A 15026-nucleotide genomic window follows, 5' to 3' on the forward strand; every position below is an offset into this window, starting at 1 on the left:
TTTTACGTAAACCTTAAGTTTGGGTAAGAATTACGTATTTTTAACACGTGCAAAAAGTTCGAGAGGTTAGAACAGATTACACGCAGCGTTACCGTTACACCCCGTGTTAACGCTGGCTTTTACTGCAGGGGTGTGTATTGTTATTGAAGCCTTTGGACAAAGTCCAGTTGCTAGACGTTAGTAAAACAAAAGTAGCCTGTAAAACTCAGCTGTCTCTCTGAGTTATGTGTGACTGAAGTAAACTAGTGCTGCTCAGATGGTAAAAGCACTTATGGACTGTTTATTTTCAATCACTGATCTCTGTCAAAACAATGAAATCCTCACTGAAATTGAAATCCAAACGCTCCTGCTGTCTCACCAAAGCACTAACCACCCGTTTGTTCCTGTTTGCAGCCTTGTTTGCAGCCCTCTCCTCACCACGTTTGGAAGCCATGGCCAAGTGGCTGAAGGACTACCTAAGCTTTGGTAGGAAGGTGCCCCCACAGCCTCCAACACCAGACTACACAGAGAGTGATATTCTCAAAGCGTATCGGCTCCAGAGGGACCTGGATTTTGAGGATCCTTATGAGGATGCGGAGATCCGATCCAGAGGGGAGTCTGGGACTTTTGAACCCTCCACGCCGCTTTATGGATCACCCATGAAGTCATCAAGTGTGGACGTGAAGTCTCCTAAACATAGACTGATCAAAGTGGACTCCCAAGAACTGGGGCGCACCAAGATTCTCCTCAGCTCCATCGCTTTGGAAGACCAACAAGAACCTGTAAGAACCTCCCTCTTTGGATTTCTCTCTAGCAGGGAACCAAAAGAATGAACTCTCCTACTTTTTCTAATCTCATTTCCATCTCCGTGACAGCTTTATTGATGAAAGTCTATTAGCAGCTGACTGGTAATGTGTGTCAGAAAATATATATGTTTACATAAATCACACAACATCCTACACCATGTAAATTTCTATGTGGAGGGAGGAAGGGGATGGAGCAGAGTGTTGAGTTGGGTATGGTCCCCTGGGTTTATGTCCATCCATAAATAATAAATGAGGTTTGGTTTTGCAAGCTGAGAGGGACCCCGGCATGTTGGACGGCCACATTCATTTTCCCACATGGTGATGCGTCTCGGGGAGGCATAATTTATCCTGTGGGTGTTGTTTGTGCTATCAGTGCAGTAGGGCTTTGTGCTGGTGAAACCGCAAACTGAGAACAAATAAAATGGAAGCAAAGACTTTACAAGGACATCATCTGCATATAAAGTCAGCTCGGATATGCTGAGTTGGTTAAAGAGGAGGTTCTCATCAGCTCGGTCTATAAACCCACTCACGGAAAATACTCAAAAGTATAAAAGTCTGAAGGTAGGCTGAATTCATTGTTTTTACTGAAGTCAATGGCTCTCCTTTCTGCCTTTCCTGCCGTTCGAGCTCATTAATTTCCTATGGTCTGTGGGAAAATCCACTTTCTAATTAACATAACGGATTCCCACGCATCAATAGATAACCTGTTACAGAAGCAACATGAGATTTAGGATGTCATTTACCAAAGGCGTGAGCGTGTTTAGAGGAAACCTTTTTATTTGCTTTGAGAAGCTGGTTTCTTCAGAAACGTCTGTGAGGGAAGGAGGGAAACAAAGAAGGAACATACGTGTTTTGAGATTCGTCTATTTGTGTTTGTTTATGCGTGTGTGACCATATGGTCACCTTTGGTGGTTGTCGCTGTGCCAGATGACCACTGTTCTCCTCCTGCACCTGCATGGAGGAACAAATGCTACCCAGCAGATAGCTCCCTCTTTTATCTTTGTTCACATTTCTTGCAGCCAAAAAAACATGTCACTGTTTGTGAGGGGGACTTCATCATGGTTTAATCACTTGTGCATTTAGAAGTAGAGGTTGACCGATATTGGTTTTTCTAATACCGATGTCGATATATAGGAGACATGGTCAACCGATGGCTGATCTGTACTGCCGATTTCCATGGCAAAATTCTAAACATCTTCCGCTCTATTTTCATGCTAAAATGTCACCGATAACATCGGTTGATGCAGAAAATCTCTGAAGCGGAATCAGTTTTTGAACTCTGAATTTGACTAACTGTTAAATCTTAACTTTTTGCACTGCTCAGTGTTAAAGTAAAATGCCTAAATAAAGTTAATTTAGAGTATTTATTATGCAGATTTTTAGTGAATGTAAAAATTCTGCAACCACACTGGGCTGCCCAGGGATGTGCCTGACTTTAAATCGACTTTACAAAGAACAAATATCGGCCCATGTATTAAAAAAATGGTAAATATCGACCCGATATATCAGTCTATCCCTATTTAGAAGGGATTCTTTTTTTATATACTGCATGTATACTTTGTAGAATTATATTTTGTGTGACTTTGCACCAATTTCTACAAGAACAAATCAGATTTTATTTATTATTTAATTCCAAATGTTTCCCTCAGGATTAACTGGATCCATTACAAACTTCATGACCAGGTTTGTGTTTCGTCCTTTAGGTGGTGCCGTCAGCTCCTCTGGCAGGGGACACGGATTACTCGGACCCGTTTGATGCTCGATTAGACCTCCGAGCAGATGCAGATCTCGGACCTGTTCCCTGTGAGAATAATGGTTACATGGAACCATATGAAGCCCAAAGGGTCATCACAGGTCAGTGGACATGTTTAAGAGGAAGCTTATGGTAGAGAAACCCTTAGAAAACCAGAAATCATGGCTTGTTAAGGTGCAGCAATTCTGCTGTTTCTAACTCTTATTAAAACCAGATTTTCTGCTTTTTCGCAATGTCAATTTTGATACATTTTCTGACAATTAACCGTTTGATAAGTGCAACAAAACTTGTCATGGATATGCAAAAACGGAAGAACTTGGTTGCTTTAAAAATTATTTTCAAGATGTCTCTGTACAAGCACCAGTGGTCAGTAAACGTGGTCCAGTGCACCGCTTTTACATCCTCAGTCAAGCCTAAACCCTATTAACAGCAAACAGAACAGACAACTAGAAGATTATAATTAAATATTTACAGAATCTGACGTGTTTATTAGATCAGAATTGCTCTCTAAATATTTAATGTCCTAATCATTTCAGATTCATGTTTACTCCTTTCTTCTCTTTGCTTTTATTTTATGATAATTTAAATGATTCCATTCATCCTCATTAAAATGGGTTTGAAAATGAACTGATAGAATAATTGGGCAGTGGAAGAAGGTGAATTCAGACCCCTTCACGACAGTCAGGCATTATATTGGATTTCAGGTAGATTGCGTCATGAATAAAATATGGATTTGTGCCATGAAGTCGTATAACTGGTCTGTGCATGTCAGCAGACTGTTTAATGAACATCACAAGATAAACATGACCCCCATTTTTGTTTGGTCTGCCTTTTTTCTTGTCTGTAACCCTCTCGGGCTCAAAATAAGTTTTGATAAAAGGACGAACAACTAAGTCCTTCAGGGGTACTTCTGAGTTAAAAAACGCTCATGAAATACGTATGTGGAGTAACCAGGTAGGTAGGTTTTAACTGTTGCAAATCTGCAACGCCTGCCTCCAGAGGGTTAAACTGATAAACTTTTTCATGTTTTTAAATCATTTTGTTCAGCCTGTATGTCCAAAAATGACCCTTTATGTGGTTAATGAGATGTCATTCAGACTCCCACCACCCTATGTGGCCAGAATATGGCATTTGCAACCCCAGAGTGCCTGTTGGACTTAAGCCTGATTCATGCTTCTCCGTCTGCATCAGTGCGGAGACACGCAACGTCCTTGCGGGCCTGCCGGAGAGCTCCGCAAGGCTCTCTTTTCTAAACATCCGTCAGTCGAGATGGACAACGCAAGCTTGTGATTGGTCAGGACGCCGCTGACAGCTACAGCGCCGCCATTGCGCCCTCAAAAACATAAAGAGAGCCGAGGATAACAAGCAGCAGACACGGAGAAGCTTGAAGAATACCTCGCGAAAAAAATCTAAAAACATGAACGTTTAATTCTCCCATGACTGGAGGAGTGAAAAGATACGCAGCAAGAGTTTTATTTGTGGACGGAAATGACAGGAAACGTGGGTTTAGAGGTGGCGAGCGCATGAAGAGGTGGAGGGGGATGAGAGACATTTGTCAGTGTTAAAACGTCTCTTATATACAAAAAAACACAATATAAACACACTATCTTGGACCGATACATGACAGGATACCACAGAACAGCGCTACGCCCTCTTTTGTCCTGCCGGGCAATTGCTTTGCAACACTCTCCAGGAGACGGAGAAGTATGAGAGCAAAACGCTTCCGTCAATCCGTGCGTGTCTGTCCCTTGTGGAGCTGACGGAGAAGCATGAATCAGGCTTTAGTGTTGACATACCTGGTGCTGCAGTCTGCTTCCATCACATTTCCTGCATGTTTTAGGTCATGAACACAGGTGATTTGTTTCGTTTAGTGATGAACAGCTCCTGTAGATGCAAAAAGGCTGGTGAGACATTTCAGCTGTTAGATTAAGGCGGTAAAAAGACGAGCGCACAGCGAGGAACTAAGGATTGCTTTCGGTTCTACTTAACGAACACTAGGGGGTGCTAAAAGCCAGCCAAAACTGCCTAGTCTCAATGGAAAGATTAGTGATAAATGTGTCGTAATTCTAGTTTATTGTTTGTTTTTTTTACGAGTAAAGCGATGACCTCAGCTGTAACCGCCCACTCCATTGGATTTTAGCCCATCAATGTCGTAAAGTGTTTTTCACTGTCCAGCATCGGAGATCCCTCTCTGCCATTACAGTTTGCTCCCACATCATCTAACACACACACATCGTTTTCCAACTCTCTCTCCCCTTACATCTTTGTCTCCCCCCCCCCCCCCCCAACACACACACACCCACACTCACAAAGTGCCTCTCTGGTTTGTCCCAGCCATTAAGCATAAAGGCTTGTCCCCTCCCCTTTATCCATTTCTACATCTCTCTCTCTCCTCATCCCAGTGGCTCCCCTCTGCCTCCAGGGCAGTCTCTAGCTGCCTCTCTAATGTGTCCTTAAGCAGAATCCACTGATATTCTGTCCTCCTACTGTTGTCACTCATCCTGCCCTTTAGACCATGAAAGGAAGTTCATAGTTTTAAGACTAAGTGAATGGGGCGCCCTAAAAAAGAGCCTTTTGTTGTTGCTGCATCTGGATGAAGCCATTTGAGAGATTAGATCCACAGTGGTGATGGTACCACATTTACTAGAGCATTGTCATGTTATTGAGCCTGTCACCCTGGAGCTGTGGTATCAGCCCCCTTTTGTCCATCTGTCCATCTTGGTTTGATTTTGCTCATTAAAATACATCAAATCAGCAGCCAAATATGAGACTGGAATAATGATTATGGCAAAGACAAAAAAGACACGTGCATTATGTGCTTTAAAAAAAAGACAAAACACTCCAAAACGTAGTTGTTTAACTTCGTCTTGATTCTCGAGTTGTTCTTGAGGATAAATCCTCAGTCTCCCCGCTGACACACTTCTGCAGTCACCCCCCCCCCCCCCCCATGCTTCCCTGTCATCTTTTCACTCAATCTCCAATCTGTCAGATTGCGTTCTACCCCCCAGCCCCAGCCTGTGTTCTTCTTCATCGTATTTCCTTTGAATTTATCATTTTATTCCCTCAAATCTTGTTTTTATCTCCCGACCTTCATCTCCTCCGTCTCAAGGCTCCTGCGACACCACAAGCTCCCAGCACAGGTAGAGCAGCATTCAGCCCTGCTGTGCTGCTGTCTTCATGACTTAACATCAAACACATACACACACATTTCTCTGCCTTTCATTGCCTTCCTCTCTCCCTTGTTTATGCCATACTCCTTCCTCCTTTTTCTTGTTCTGCTCCTAATGCAACATCCTTTTCTCCTCTTTGCCTCCCCTCTTGGCCCAACTTCTCCTCCAATCTCCTCTTCATAACCTCAGTCTTTCCCTCTGGGTCTCTACTTGGTCACCATGGTGACAACAGGGCAGCCCGAAAGCAATAGTGTGTCATGAAGGTTATGAGTTTTTCTCTTCCTCTCACCTGTCCATGTACCATCAAATCACTGGGATGCAAACCAAAGTTTTTATCTGGTAAAAAAAACATGAAACTTTGAGGTCATTATATCAAACATTGGTAGTACTGGCCCGTAGCCAGACGACAATTCCAACCAGGGCGCCTCCAGCGATGTTTATCTGGTCCCGGGAAAACATCGGAGGAAAAGAGGTAAACGAGCAGGAATCCAGGTGAGAATAAGACTTCTCTTAAAACGTGGTTTATCTAGTAAACATCGGCGTGATCTTCTAGCTTCTTGTCCTTTGTTTGGCGACTTGAGCGCCACTTCCGCATTCCCGCCAGGTCGCGTTGCGGCGTGTTTCATCCGTCCCAAGTTTTTTAAGGTCGGTTTATCCTCATTCCTCAGTGGTTTCTCCTCCTATTCCCTCCATAAGTGGTTTTAATAAACACTGTGGATCTAACCCTACTAATTTGCGTCCACTAACTCCAGCTGTTTCTGTAGTTTCTGATTCCTCCACCTCACTCAGTATGGCTCTATTAAACACCCACTCTGTTAACAATAAGTCCTTCCTGCTCAATGATTTAATTCTCTCTAAAAACCTGGATTTTCTGTTTCTGACTGAAGTTAAGCAGCAAACATCTGATTATTCTGGTCTAATTGAACTCTGCCCGAGTGGTTCTTCTTTTCTTAGCCAGCCCCGGGGTTCTGGTCGTGGTGGAGGCCTAGCTGTTGTTTTCAGAGACCATCTTCCATGTAGCTCTACAACCTCTGGTCACTTTGCTTCCTTTGAACTGCAGCTGATTAAAGTCGGGCGTAAGGACCCGTTCTACTGTGCTGTGGTCTATCGTCCACCTGGTCCAAACGGTTCTTTCCTTCAGGAGTTTAGTGACTTTCTATCCTCCACTGTGAAGCTGTCCAGACTGGTGATTGTGGGTGACTTTAACATCCACGTTGATGATCCCTCCGATCTCTTTGCCATGAATTTCTCCAGCCTTATGGACTCCTTCAGCCTGGACTTACCCAGCATTTTTCTGGCCCCACACACACCAGGGGGCCCACTCTAGACCTTGTTTTTACCCTGAGTCTAAATGCTGACAGTGTTTGTCCTGAGGACGTTTATTTTTCTGATCACCATTGCCTTGTGATTTTTATCTTGAGAGGCGCTATAGAAATGATATCTTCTTCTTCTTCTTCTTTCTTCTTCGTTCTTCTTTCTTCTTCTTCTTCTTCTTCTTCTTCTTCCTCCTTAACGCTGCTGCAGCTCAGAGGCCACAAATAAAACATTTAGAAATCAAATTTCACCTTCAAACTTGCATCATTAATCCTAAATCCATCTATCTCATGACAATATTTGACTCCACTAAACAGATGCAGATACTGAGAACCGTCTGTTGTGGGAACCCATTGACAAATGGATGAAAATGTTAACAAGGAATTGTGAATGCTGCTGTGAGCCATGCTGCATTGCTGCTTAGGTGCATGTTGTGGAATGACTGAGAGGGTTGTAGATTGCATGTCTATCATTTTGCCTCACAGCATCTCACCCATGCTCTTTCTAGGCCCCATTGTGAGTTTCTGAACTCACTACAAGCTGTGCAAACATAATTTGCTTCTTTCCTCTAATTCTGCACATGTCAGGGATCAACAAGCTTCTTGTTTTCTTTACAATTGGTTGGAAATAATACCTCCTTCTTGTTTGGATATGGTAGTTGCTGTTTTTGTAGCCCAGTTATTATCTTCTGCTGTAAAAAGGGGAAATATGGTGATACAAGATGGTCAACAGAGTTAATAAACAGGAGCAAGCACAAAAATGGCTACAACTCAGTTTCTTTTACAAATATGAAGCTAAAGTTTATTGTGATATCTGAGAAATCTCCCCAACACAACCTGTAACACTTAACAAATAGCCTCTTTTAGAAAACAATGCTGCCAATTTGCTGCAACGCCATGGCAGCATCAGGGAGCCGTATGTGGTTTATAAGTGGTCAGACCGTAGCGATAACGTGGCACAATCATGTTTTTACAAAAGATTACGCAATGGCGGTATAAAGGGGGTATGGGGGTGGTCTCTGCACTGCTGCGGACTTACGTTTAGCTTGGACATGACTTTTGTTGTGATCGAAGCTGCACTCATAGCGTTTTTTCCACAAGCCGCTTCTAAAGGTGTTGTGGCAATACTACTACCAAGCATGGCGGCACAAATGCTACAAAATTCCCACAACGCCATGCTGCCACGGCATGCTCAGAAGACACACCATGGCACCAGTATTACCCTGATTTGCCGGTATGGTGTGTGTCGTCTTAAAAAGGCTATTAATCCAGATGACTGCTTAAAATGTTGCCACTGAAGAAGAAGAAGAAGAAGAAGAAGAAGAAGAAGAAGAAGAAGAAGAAGAAGAAGAAGAAGAAGAAGATATCATTTCTATAGCGCCTCTCAAGATAAAAATCACGAGGCACTTCACAGAAACAAAACATGTAAAAAAATAAAAAAGAATTTAGAAAATGGTTAAAAATATATTTAAAATGAGCAAAAAATAGACAATTATGATTAAAAATCAAAATGTTAAGAAAGAGAGAGTGAATAGGAAAGAGGGAAATCAGTGGATCCTGAGGACGGTGGAATAGGTGGGGAGAGGAGAATAAAGAGAGATTGGTGAAGAAGTTCATACAAAAGCCAGCTTGAACAGGTGAGTTTTCAGCTGCTTTTTAAAGGAGACCACTGAGTCCACTGATTTCATGTTCAGGGGGAGAGAGCAGGGGCGTGGACTGGGGGGGGGAAGGGTACCGTTTACCCAGGGCCCACTGCAGGGAGGGGCCCTGAGACAGCTTTGAATAAAAATGTTTTATTGTTGTTGTTTTTTTCCCCCAACTTACTTAATGTCTTAATAAATTTCCCTTTACCCGGATAAAGAGGTTAAGAAACAGAATTTCGCCTTAAAAATAATAACTGAATAATCTCTGAGGCATCTATCACCCCTTAAAAATGTGCAAAGTGGTTTAGTCCACACCAGCGGCCAGGGGCTGCCCGGCTGCATGTGCTAATGAGACATCGCAGATGCCGACAGCCAGAGCTGGAGGCAGGAGAGTCAGTCATGTCTTTTCCCAAGAAAGGGAAATCTGGCTTCCAGAAAAGAAAAGAAAAGAAGGAGAAGGAGAAAAGGTTAATTGAACAGAAGCAAGTAGAAGGACGGTGAGCAGCAGCAGCAGAACACAGTTTTAGCTGATATTAGCTAGCTCTCAGAAGCTGCATTCATGTTAGGTGTTCAGTGTTAAACACCTTTAGTTTCACCATCAAGATCAAATATAAATTAATTAGTGTTATCAGTGAAAACACTAATTTTAGGGATAAGCCGGATACTCATTTCAGACGAGTATCCGGTATGGATAACGCATTAGCATGAAACTAGTAAAACGAGTCATTATCTGTAATCGTGCTGAAGGAAAATCTTCATTGGGTAACTGACTGTCTTCAGGCTCTGTGATTGGCCAGTCACATAGAGCGCCCGCCCCTCCCTACTTACAAAACTCTCTAGCCGACCGGGAGCTCAGTCCGGCCGGCTCATCCACGCACACACACAGACAGTAACGGATCGCGCTGTGATGGCTTCACTGTTGCTCACGTTTCTTCAGTTTTCCCTAGGTTTTCTTCAGCTCGCCTCTTTTTCGGTTGAATATTTAAAGTTACTTTTTTCGTAACTGACATGGTGCATTTGACAAGACAGAGCTGACGTGCTGTTGTCACTACCTCCGCTCCGGTGGGGTTTTTAATTTTTTTTATCTCTCTCTCTCTCTCTCTCTCTCTCTCTCTCTCTCTCTCTCTCTCTCTCTCTCTCTCTCTCTCTCTCTCTCTCTCTCTCTCTCTCTCTCTCTCTCTCTCACACACACACACACACACTCACACACACACATTAATCAACATTTCTTTGTTAAACTTTGTGTGGGAAAATGCCAAGAACGTTAAGAAAAAAATCAGTTTAATCAAATTAAAATAAAAAAAATATATATAAAGTTGTGTCTGGTTCTAGCATTTCATATTTCCTAGTTCCTACTGCATGGGTTCAGATGTATTAATCCATGCACTCAAATATTAATGTTCTGATTTTATTGAAACACTTTTTCTGTAATAGTTTCTTTACTATTGTGATCAAAAATATTTAATCTCACTTCTGAGGCTGCTCTGTAAATAGTTTTCAAATAAACAATACACATAGCAACTTCTGATCAATCCATATCAATTTCAGACTTAAAATAATACATTGATGTAAACCATGTTCACTTCCGGTTAAACCACGCCCACTTCCGGGTTATGTCACGCCCATTCCGAGTACAGATACAGATAGTGGTGTACTCGCTCATCCCTAATATATATATATATATATATATATATATATATATATATATATATATTAAAATCAGAATTATTATCGCGGGCGGCCGCCGCCAATTAATTCGCGGACCTCGCAGTAAAAACAGGTTCACTCTGTGTGGATATTTCAGCTCCTTCCCAGTCATGGACCAGGACAAACTTGGTTTCGATGGATTCGTGGTAATCTCAGGAATGAGAAGCTGCCACTGTTTTTCGTATAGCATGACGACACTGGTGTTAGAGGATTGTTATTGACTTGGTTAGATATTTTAAGCCTATTTTAAATTTCTTTATATTTGATCTTGAAAACGGACAATCTTATAATTTGGCTGATAATGCAGCGATTATAAAATTTAGAGTGCATTACATTCACAGAGAGAACCTGGTTTATTTCATGTCATATGTATTTAATATATCAATACATATAAGTATTAGCAAAGCTTAACATCATGAACCATGACAGACATGACTGAAGAGCAGATGAAGATATCATGCCAGGCACTGATGAGAAAATATTACAAGGATCTCACAGCTGAATTTGGGAATGAGATGCTACACCTGAGAACAATATATGGTGCCACATTTCCACACATTCGGTCTCCTCTTGAGCTGCTTAATGCCATACAGGATGCAATTACAGAGCATTTTTGGAGAAGTTTGTATTGGACTGAGGATTTTTTGCACACTGCCTGTGACTGTTGCTGGGGGTGAACGGGCTTTTAGCAAACTGAAACAGGTGAAAAATTATTTGAGATCAACAATGTCCCAGGATAGACTGAACAGCCTAGTTCTTCTTTCTATTGAAAGCCAATTAGCCAAAGGATTGGACTTTAAAGGTCTCATAAGTGATTTTGCTAACATGAAGACCCGTCAGTGGGCATTTACAGGAAAATAAATTCCAGGATTTTTGTTTGAACACATTGTTGGCAAATAAAAATAATTATATGTGAAGTCTTGGCATTTCACTTTTATTATGCTGGCATTTGTATTTGCTCAATATAGAGGTTAAACTGAGATCATATTTATTATCTTGTCTTATAGCATGACAAAAAATGTGTCAGAGAGATATTAAGTAATTGAGCATGGGGGGCCCACCTAGAAGACTTGTACCTAGGGCCCAGAATTTGGTGCTACGCCCCTGGGAGAGAGTCCCAGAGTCTGGGGGCCACAGCAGCAAATGATCTGTCACCTTTGGTCTTTAGCCTGGTGCGCTGCACAACCAGTAGGCTTTGATCAAGCCTGTTGATTGGTTGATGAAGTCAACATTGTTTGTCATAAACCAATGGACACATTTTATTGATTGGGATAACTGAGAAAAGTGAAATTTCCTGCATTAGCCACTGTTAGAAAATGGGCAGCCGAGTCAGAAAAAGCCACATAGACCTACGTGAAACTGAAAATTATCACGGAGTCACCCATCTTGGCTCACAACCGGGAAAGAATATGTTGATTTTTGCAGCCATGAGAGAGCAGTGTGTGTCTTGGCTTGTAGAAGCTAACTGTTAGCATTAGCCACTCTGCAACATGGCAGAGCAGGTTTGGACTCCTGCTTTCTGAAACAGGAGTGCTACAGTTTTGTTTTCCCCAGAAAATAACGCACAAGGCATTAAATACTAGAGACCACATCAGATTTATTGAAATACTGAATAAGCGTCCCTTTCATGAGATCCTTGGACAGTTTTTGTTGGATGTTCATCTACAACTGATTAACCTAATGACTACAACTTGGATAATTTTAAAGATATTTTTGACAGTTTCATCCAGTAGTAGCTGATAGTGATGGGAATTCCGGTTCTTTTGGCTCGGCTCACCAAAAAGAGCCGGCTCTTTCGGCTCCAAAGTGGCTCCTCAGATTTTCTGTTGCATAAAGTATATTTATCACCAAAATAATGCAAATCTATATGTAAAATTATTTACTAATGTAAAAAATGCAATATATCAAATATTTATCATTTATATTGATTTAATAACTGAACACTTTAAGAAATCTCAACTTTCCAACTGCTGTCGCTCATTTTCTCACCGTCTTCGTCGCACTTTCCTCTCTCTCTCTCTCACTCGCCTTTTTCCTCTTCCTCATTCCCTCTCGTCTCCCTCTGCCTGCATGTGCTCTGCTGTGTGTCTGAGTCTGATCCTCCCTCGTCCTCGCCCCTACTGCTCTGTGTGTGGACAGTCTGGACACGCAGTTACACATGTTGACCTGTAGCCTGTAGCTTTCACCAAAACCATGTTCAGCACCTTGGGCTTCCTCACAGGGTTGCGGAAGGTGCTTTATAAATAAAGCTTTGATTGATTGATTGATTGAAAACAAGAGGGGAGGGGGTGACGGCTCCCAATGACGAGCCGGCTCCCGTCGTTCACTTCACAGAGTCGGCTCTTAGAGCCGGTTCGTTCTCGACCATCACATCACTAGTAGCTGAGATTCATTCACAGATCACACTTAACAATTTTCAACATCTAACCAAAACAGCTAAAGCCACTCTGTGTAACTTTTTCAGATTTTAAAATCTTTTTATTCAGCCAGTATTTGCTTAAATGACCCTTTACATGGTTAATGAAATGTTACTCACACCCCCACTGCCCCCTGTGACCAGAATACCACATTTGCAACTTCAGACTAGCAGACTGTTGGACTTGGGAAAAAAAGCTGACATACCTGGCGCTGCAGTCGGATTCCAGCATGTTTCCTTCGTGTTTTAGATCATGAACACAGCTCATTTGTGTAATTTAGGCATGAACCACTCCTGTAGACACCATTGAAGGCTGAGGAGACATTTCAGCTGTTAGATTTAGGTGTTAAAACGACGAACGCACAGCGAGGAGATGGTTTTCATTTTTGGACACTAGAGGGTGCTAAGGCAAAAACTGCCAATTGTGCCTTTAAAAACTTTGTTTCTCAACATTAGATGTTCTTAATCTAAATCTTTCAATTCCTTAAAATGATTTGGGCATTAAACAGAGATGTTCTCTTGCAGAATAGTTCATCGTTACGATTGTGTACATTTATTTTACATACACTTTTATATTTTTTCTGCATGTGCTTCAACAGAACTACAGCGCGCTCCAGGAGGACGCTCACGAGGAGGCGTGCAGCTTTATGACACTCCTTATGAGGATGAGCGAGGACAGCGCCTGGGTTACGTGTACGCAGACCTTCACGAAGAGAACAAGGAGAGCAGCAGGTTGCCACAAGATGATGAGAGACCAGCCGATGAGTATGACCAGCCCTGGGAATGGAAGAAGGACCACATCTCCAAAGCGTTTTCAGGTAAAGAATTGCTAAAAACACCTCTTGACCACAGAAAAGCAGTTCTATCATTTGCGCCGCCAAATCAAAGTAGCTGCTTTTTAAGGACAAAATTCTCTCATTTCTAAAAGATGGCCGAGTCCCTTAACTAATCCGTCCTTCATACGTGGTTTCACTGGTTTCATCTGCTGTGGATTCGTCTCGTCTCGTCTCGCGCAGCTAAACCTTGATCGATGCTCTCTTTTGTTCCCAAAAGCCTCACATATTATTGGCAGTCCTCTGTTGAAAGTGTCTCAGAGTAAAAACACTAAATCCCTGCCAACTACAGACGTGAGCTGCTAAAGCCTCCAGGTGCTGAGCCAATCTTAGAGAATATATTTTCAGAGAGAATTACTCCATAGAATGACTGAAAATGGTAAAGAGTGCCGCTCTAATGAGCTGTTTAAAGGTCAGATCCTTCCTGCAAGCACCTAAGACAGCGTTGGTGCTGATAGTGAAAATAATCTAACTATCCTGACCTTTAAAAATAGTATCTGCCTCCCGCCCACCTTCGTCATTACCTGTCCCAAGCCTTTTAAACTGGAAACAGAGTGCTGTGACCTTCACATTCCCAGCTCAGATGACACACATCTCTCTTTCTAGATTTGAACACCTTCTGGTTATTATTGATTTGTTGCTTTCAGCCAGGTGACTGACTGCAGTCACGGCAAGCTGAGGGATCATCATCAAAACAGACTGAGATGTTCAAACCTGCGGTCTTTTCGAATTATTGACGATGTGCAGAGCCGTTGTTCACGTTTGAATGTACTGAGCAAAATTTGGGGAAAATAATAGAAACAGAACAAGGCTGATAAATCATTTAGGAGTGGATTGGTGTAAAGCACGCCAGGCCTAGTCGACTTAATTGAGCTGCTTCTCGGTGTCACCCAAGGTCAAGGTGATGGGATAATAAATCAAACGTGACTCATCTTCACCAACCCCACAATTCCGTCTCCCCTCCTCTCAGCTAATTACACGCCTACATGTGTGTGACTGATCCACTGGTAATAGGAAAGTCATGGTCAGTACACCACTGTCTGGATACACACGCATAGAATCCATTCACACTGTTTTTATGCTCAAATCACCCTAACCAGAAGTGGGGCTTACTGGAGAGAGCGGAGACGATTCAAATTACAGCTGGTAATTTAAAAGCGAATACCATCTCATACCTACTTTGCTCTCATACTTGCTATATCTGTATTTTTTCCCCTTTCTCCCATGTCTCTTTGTGACACATGCACCCCCTGAAGGGGAGTGCTTACACCACCATTAGAGCATGAAGTGTAGGAAAACGCTCGTGCAGTCCGAGCTGTCTGACCCTTTGTTTTTTCCATTTGGAGTCGGCTCTCTGTGCTGGCTTGCTGTCTGTTCGGGCACACCAAAGGCACCGAAGTGTAAAC

At 42.4% G+C, this 15026-nt stretch overlaps 1 protein-coding gene across 3 annotated transcripts in view; it reads left to right on the forward strand.

The window, feature by feature from the left end:
• The window catches only part of shdb (Src homology 2 domain containing transforming protein D, b), a 32477-nt gene that overhangs the window by 270 nt on the left and 17181 nt on the right, over window positions 1-15026 (forward strand). For all 3 annotated transcript variants that reach the window (XM_015971411.3, XM_015971412.3, XM_015971414.3), the window contains exons 2-4: window positions 394-761; window positions 2489-2639; window positions 13387-13605. In XM_015971411.3, coding sequence (XP_015826897.3) covers window positions 432-761; window positions 2489-2639; window positions 13387-13605 — 700 coding nt within the window. In that variant the 5' untranslated portion in view covers window positions 394-431. The remainder of the gene's footprint in view (window positions 1-393; window positions 762-2488; window positions 2640-13386; window positions 13606-15026) is intronic.

The sequence above is a fragment of the Nothobranchius furzeri genome, chromosome 8 (genome assembly GCF_043380555.1).
Source record: "Nothobranchius furzeri strain GRZ-AD chromosome 8, NfurGRZ-RIMD1, whole genome shotgun sequence".
Lineage (NCBI taxonomy): Eukaryota > Metazoa > Chordata > Actinopteri > Cyprinodontiformes > Nothobranchiidae > Nothobranchius > Nothobranchius furzeri.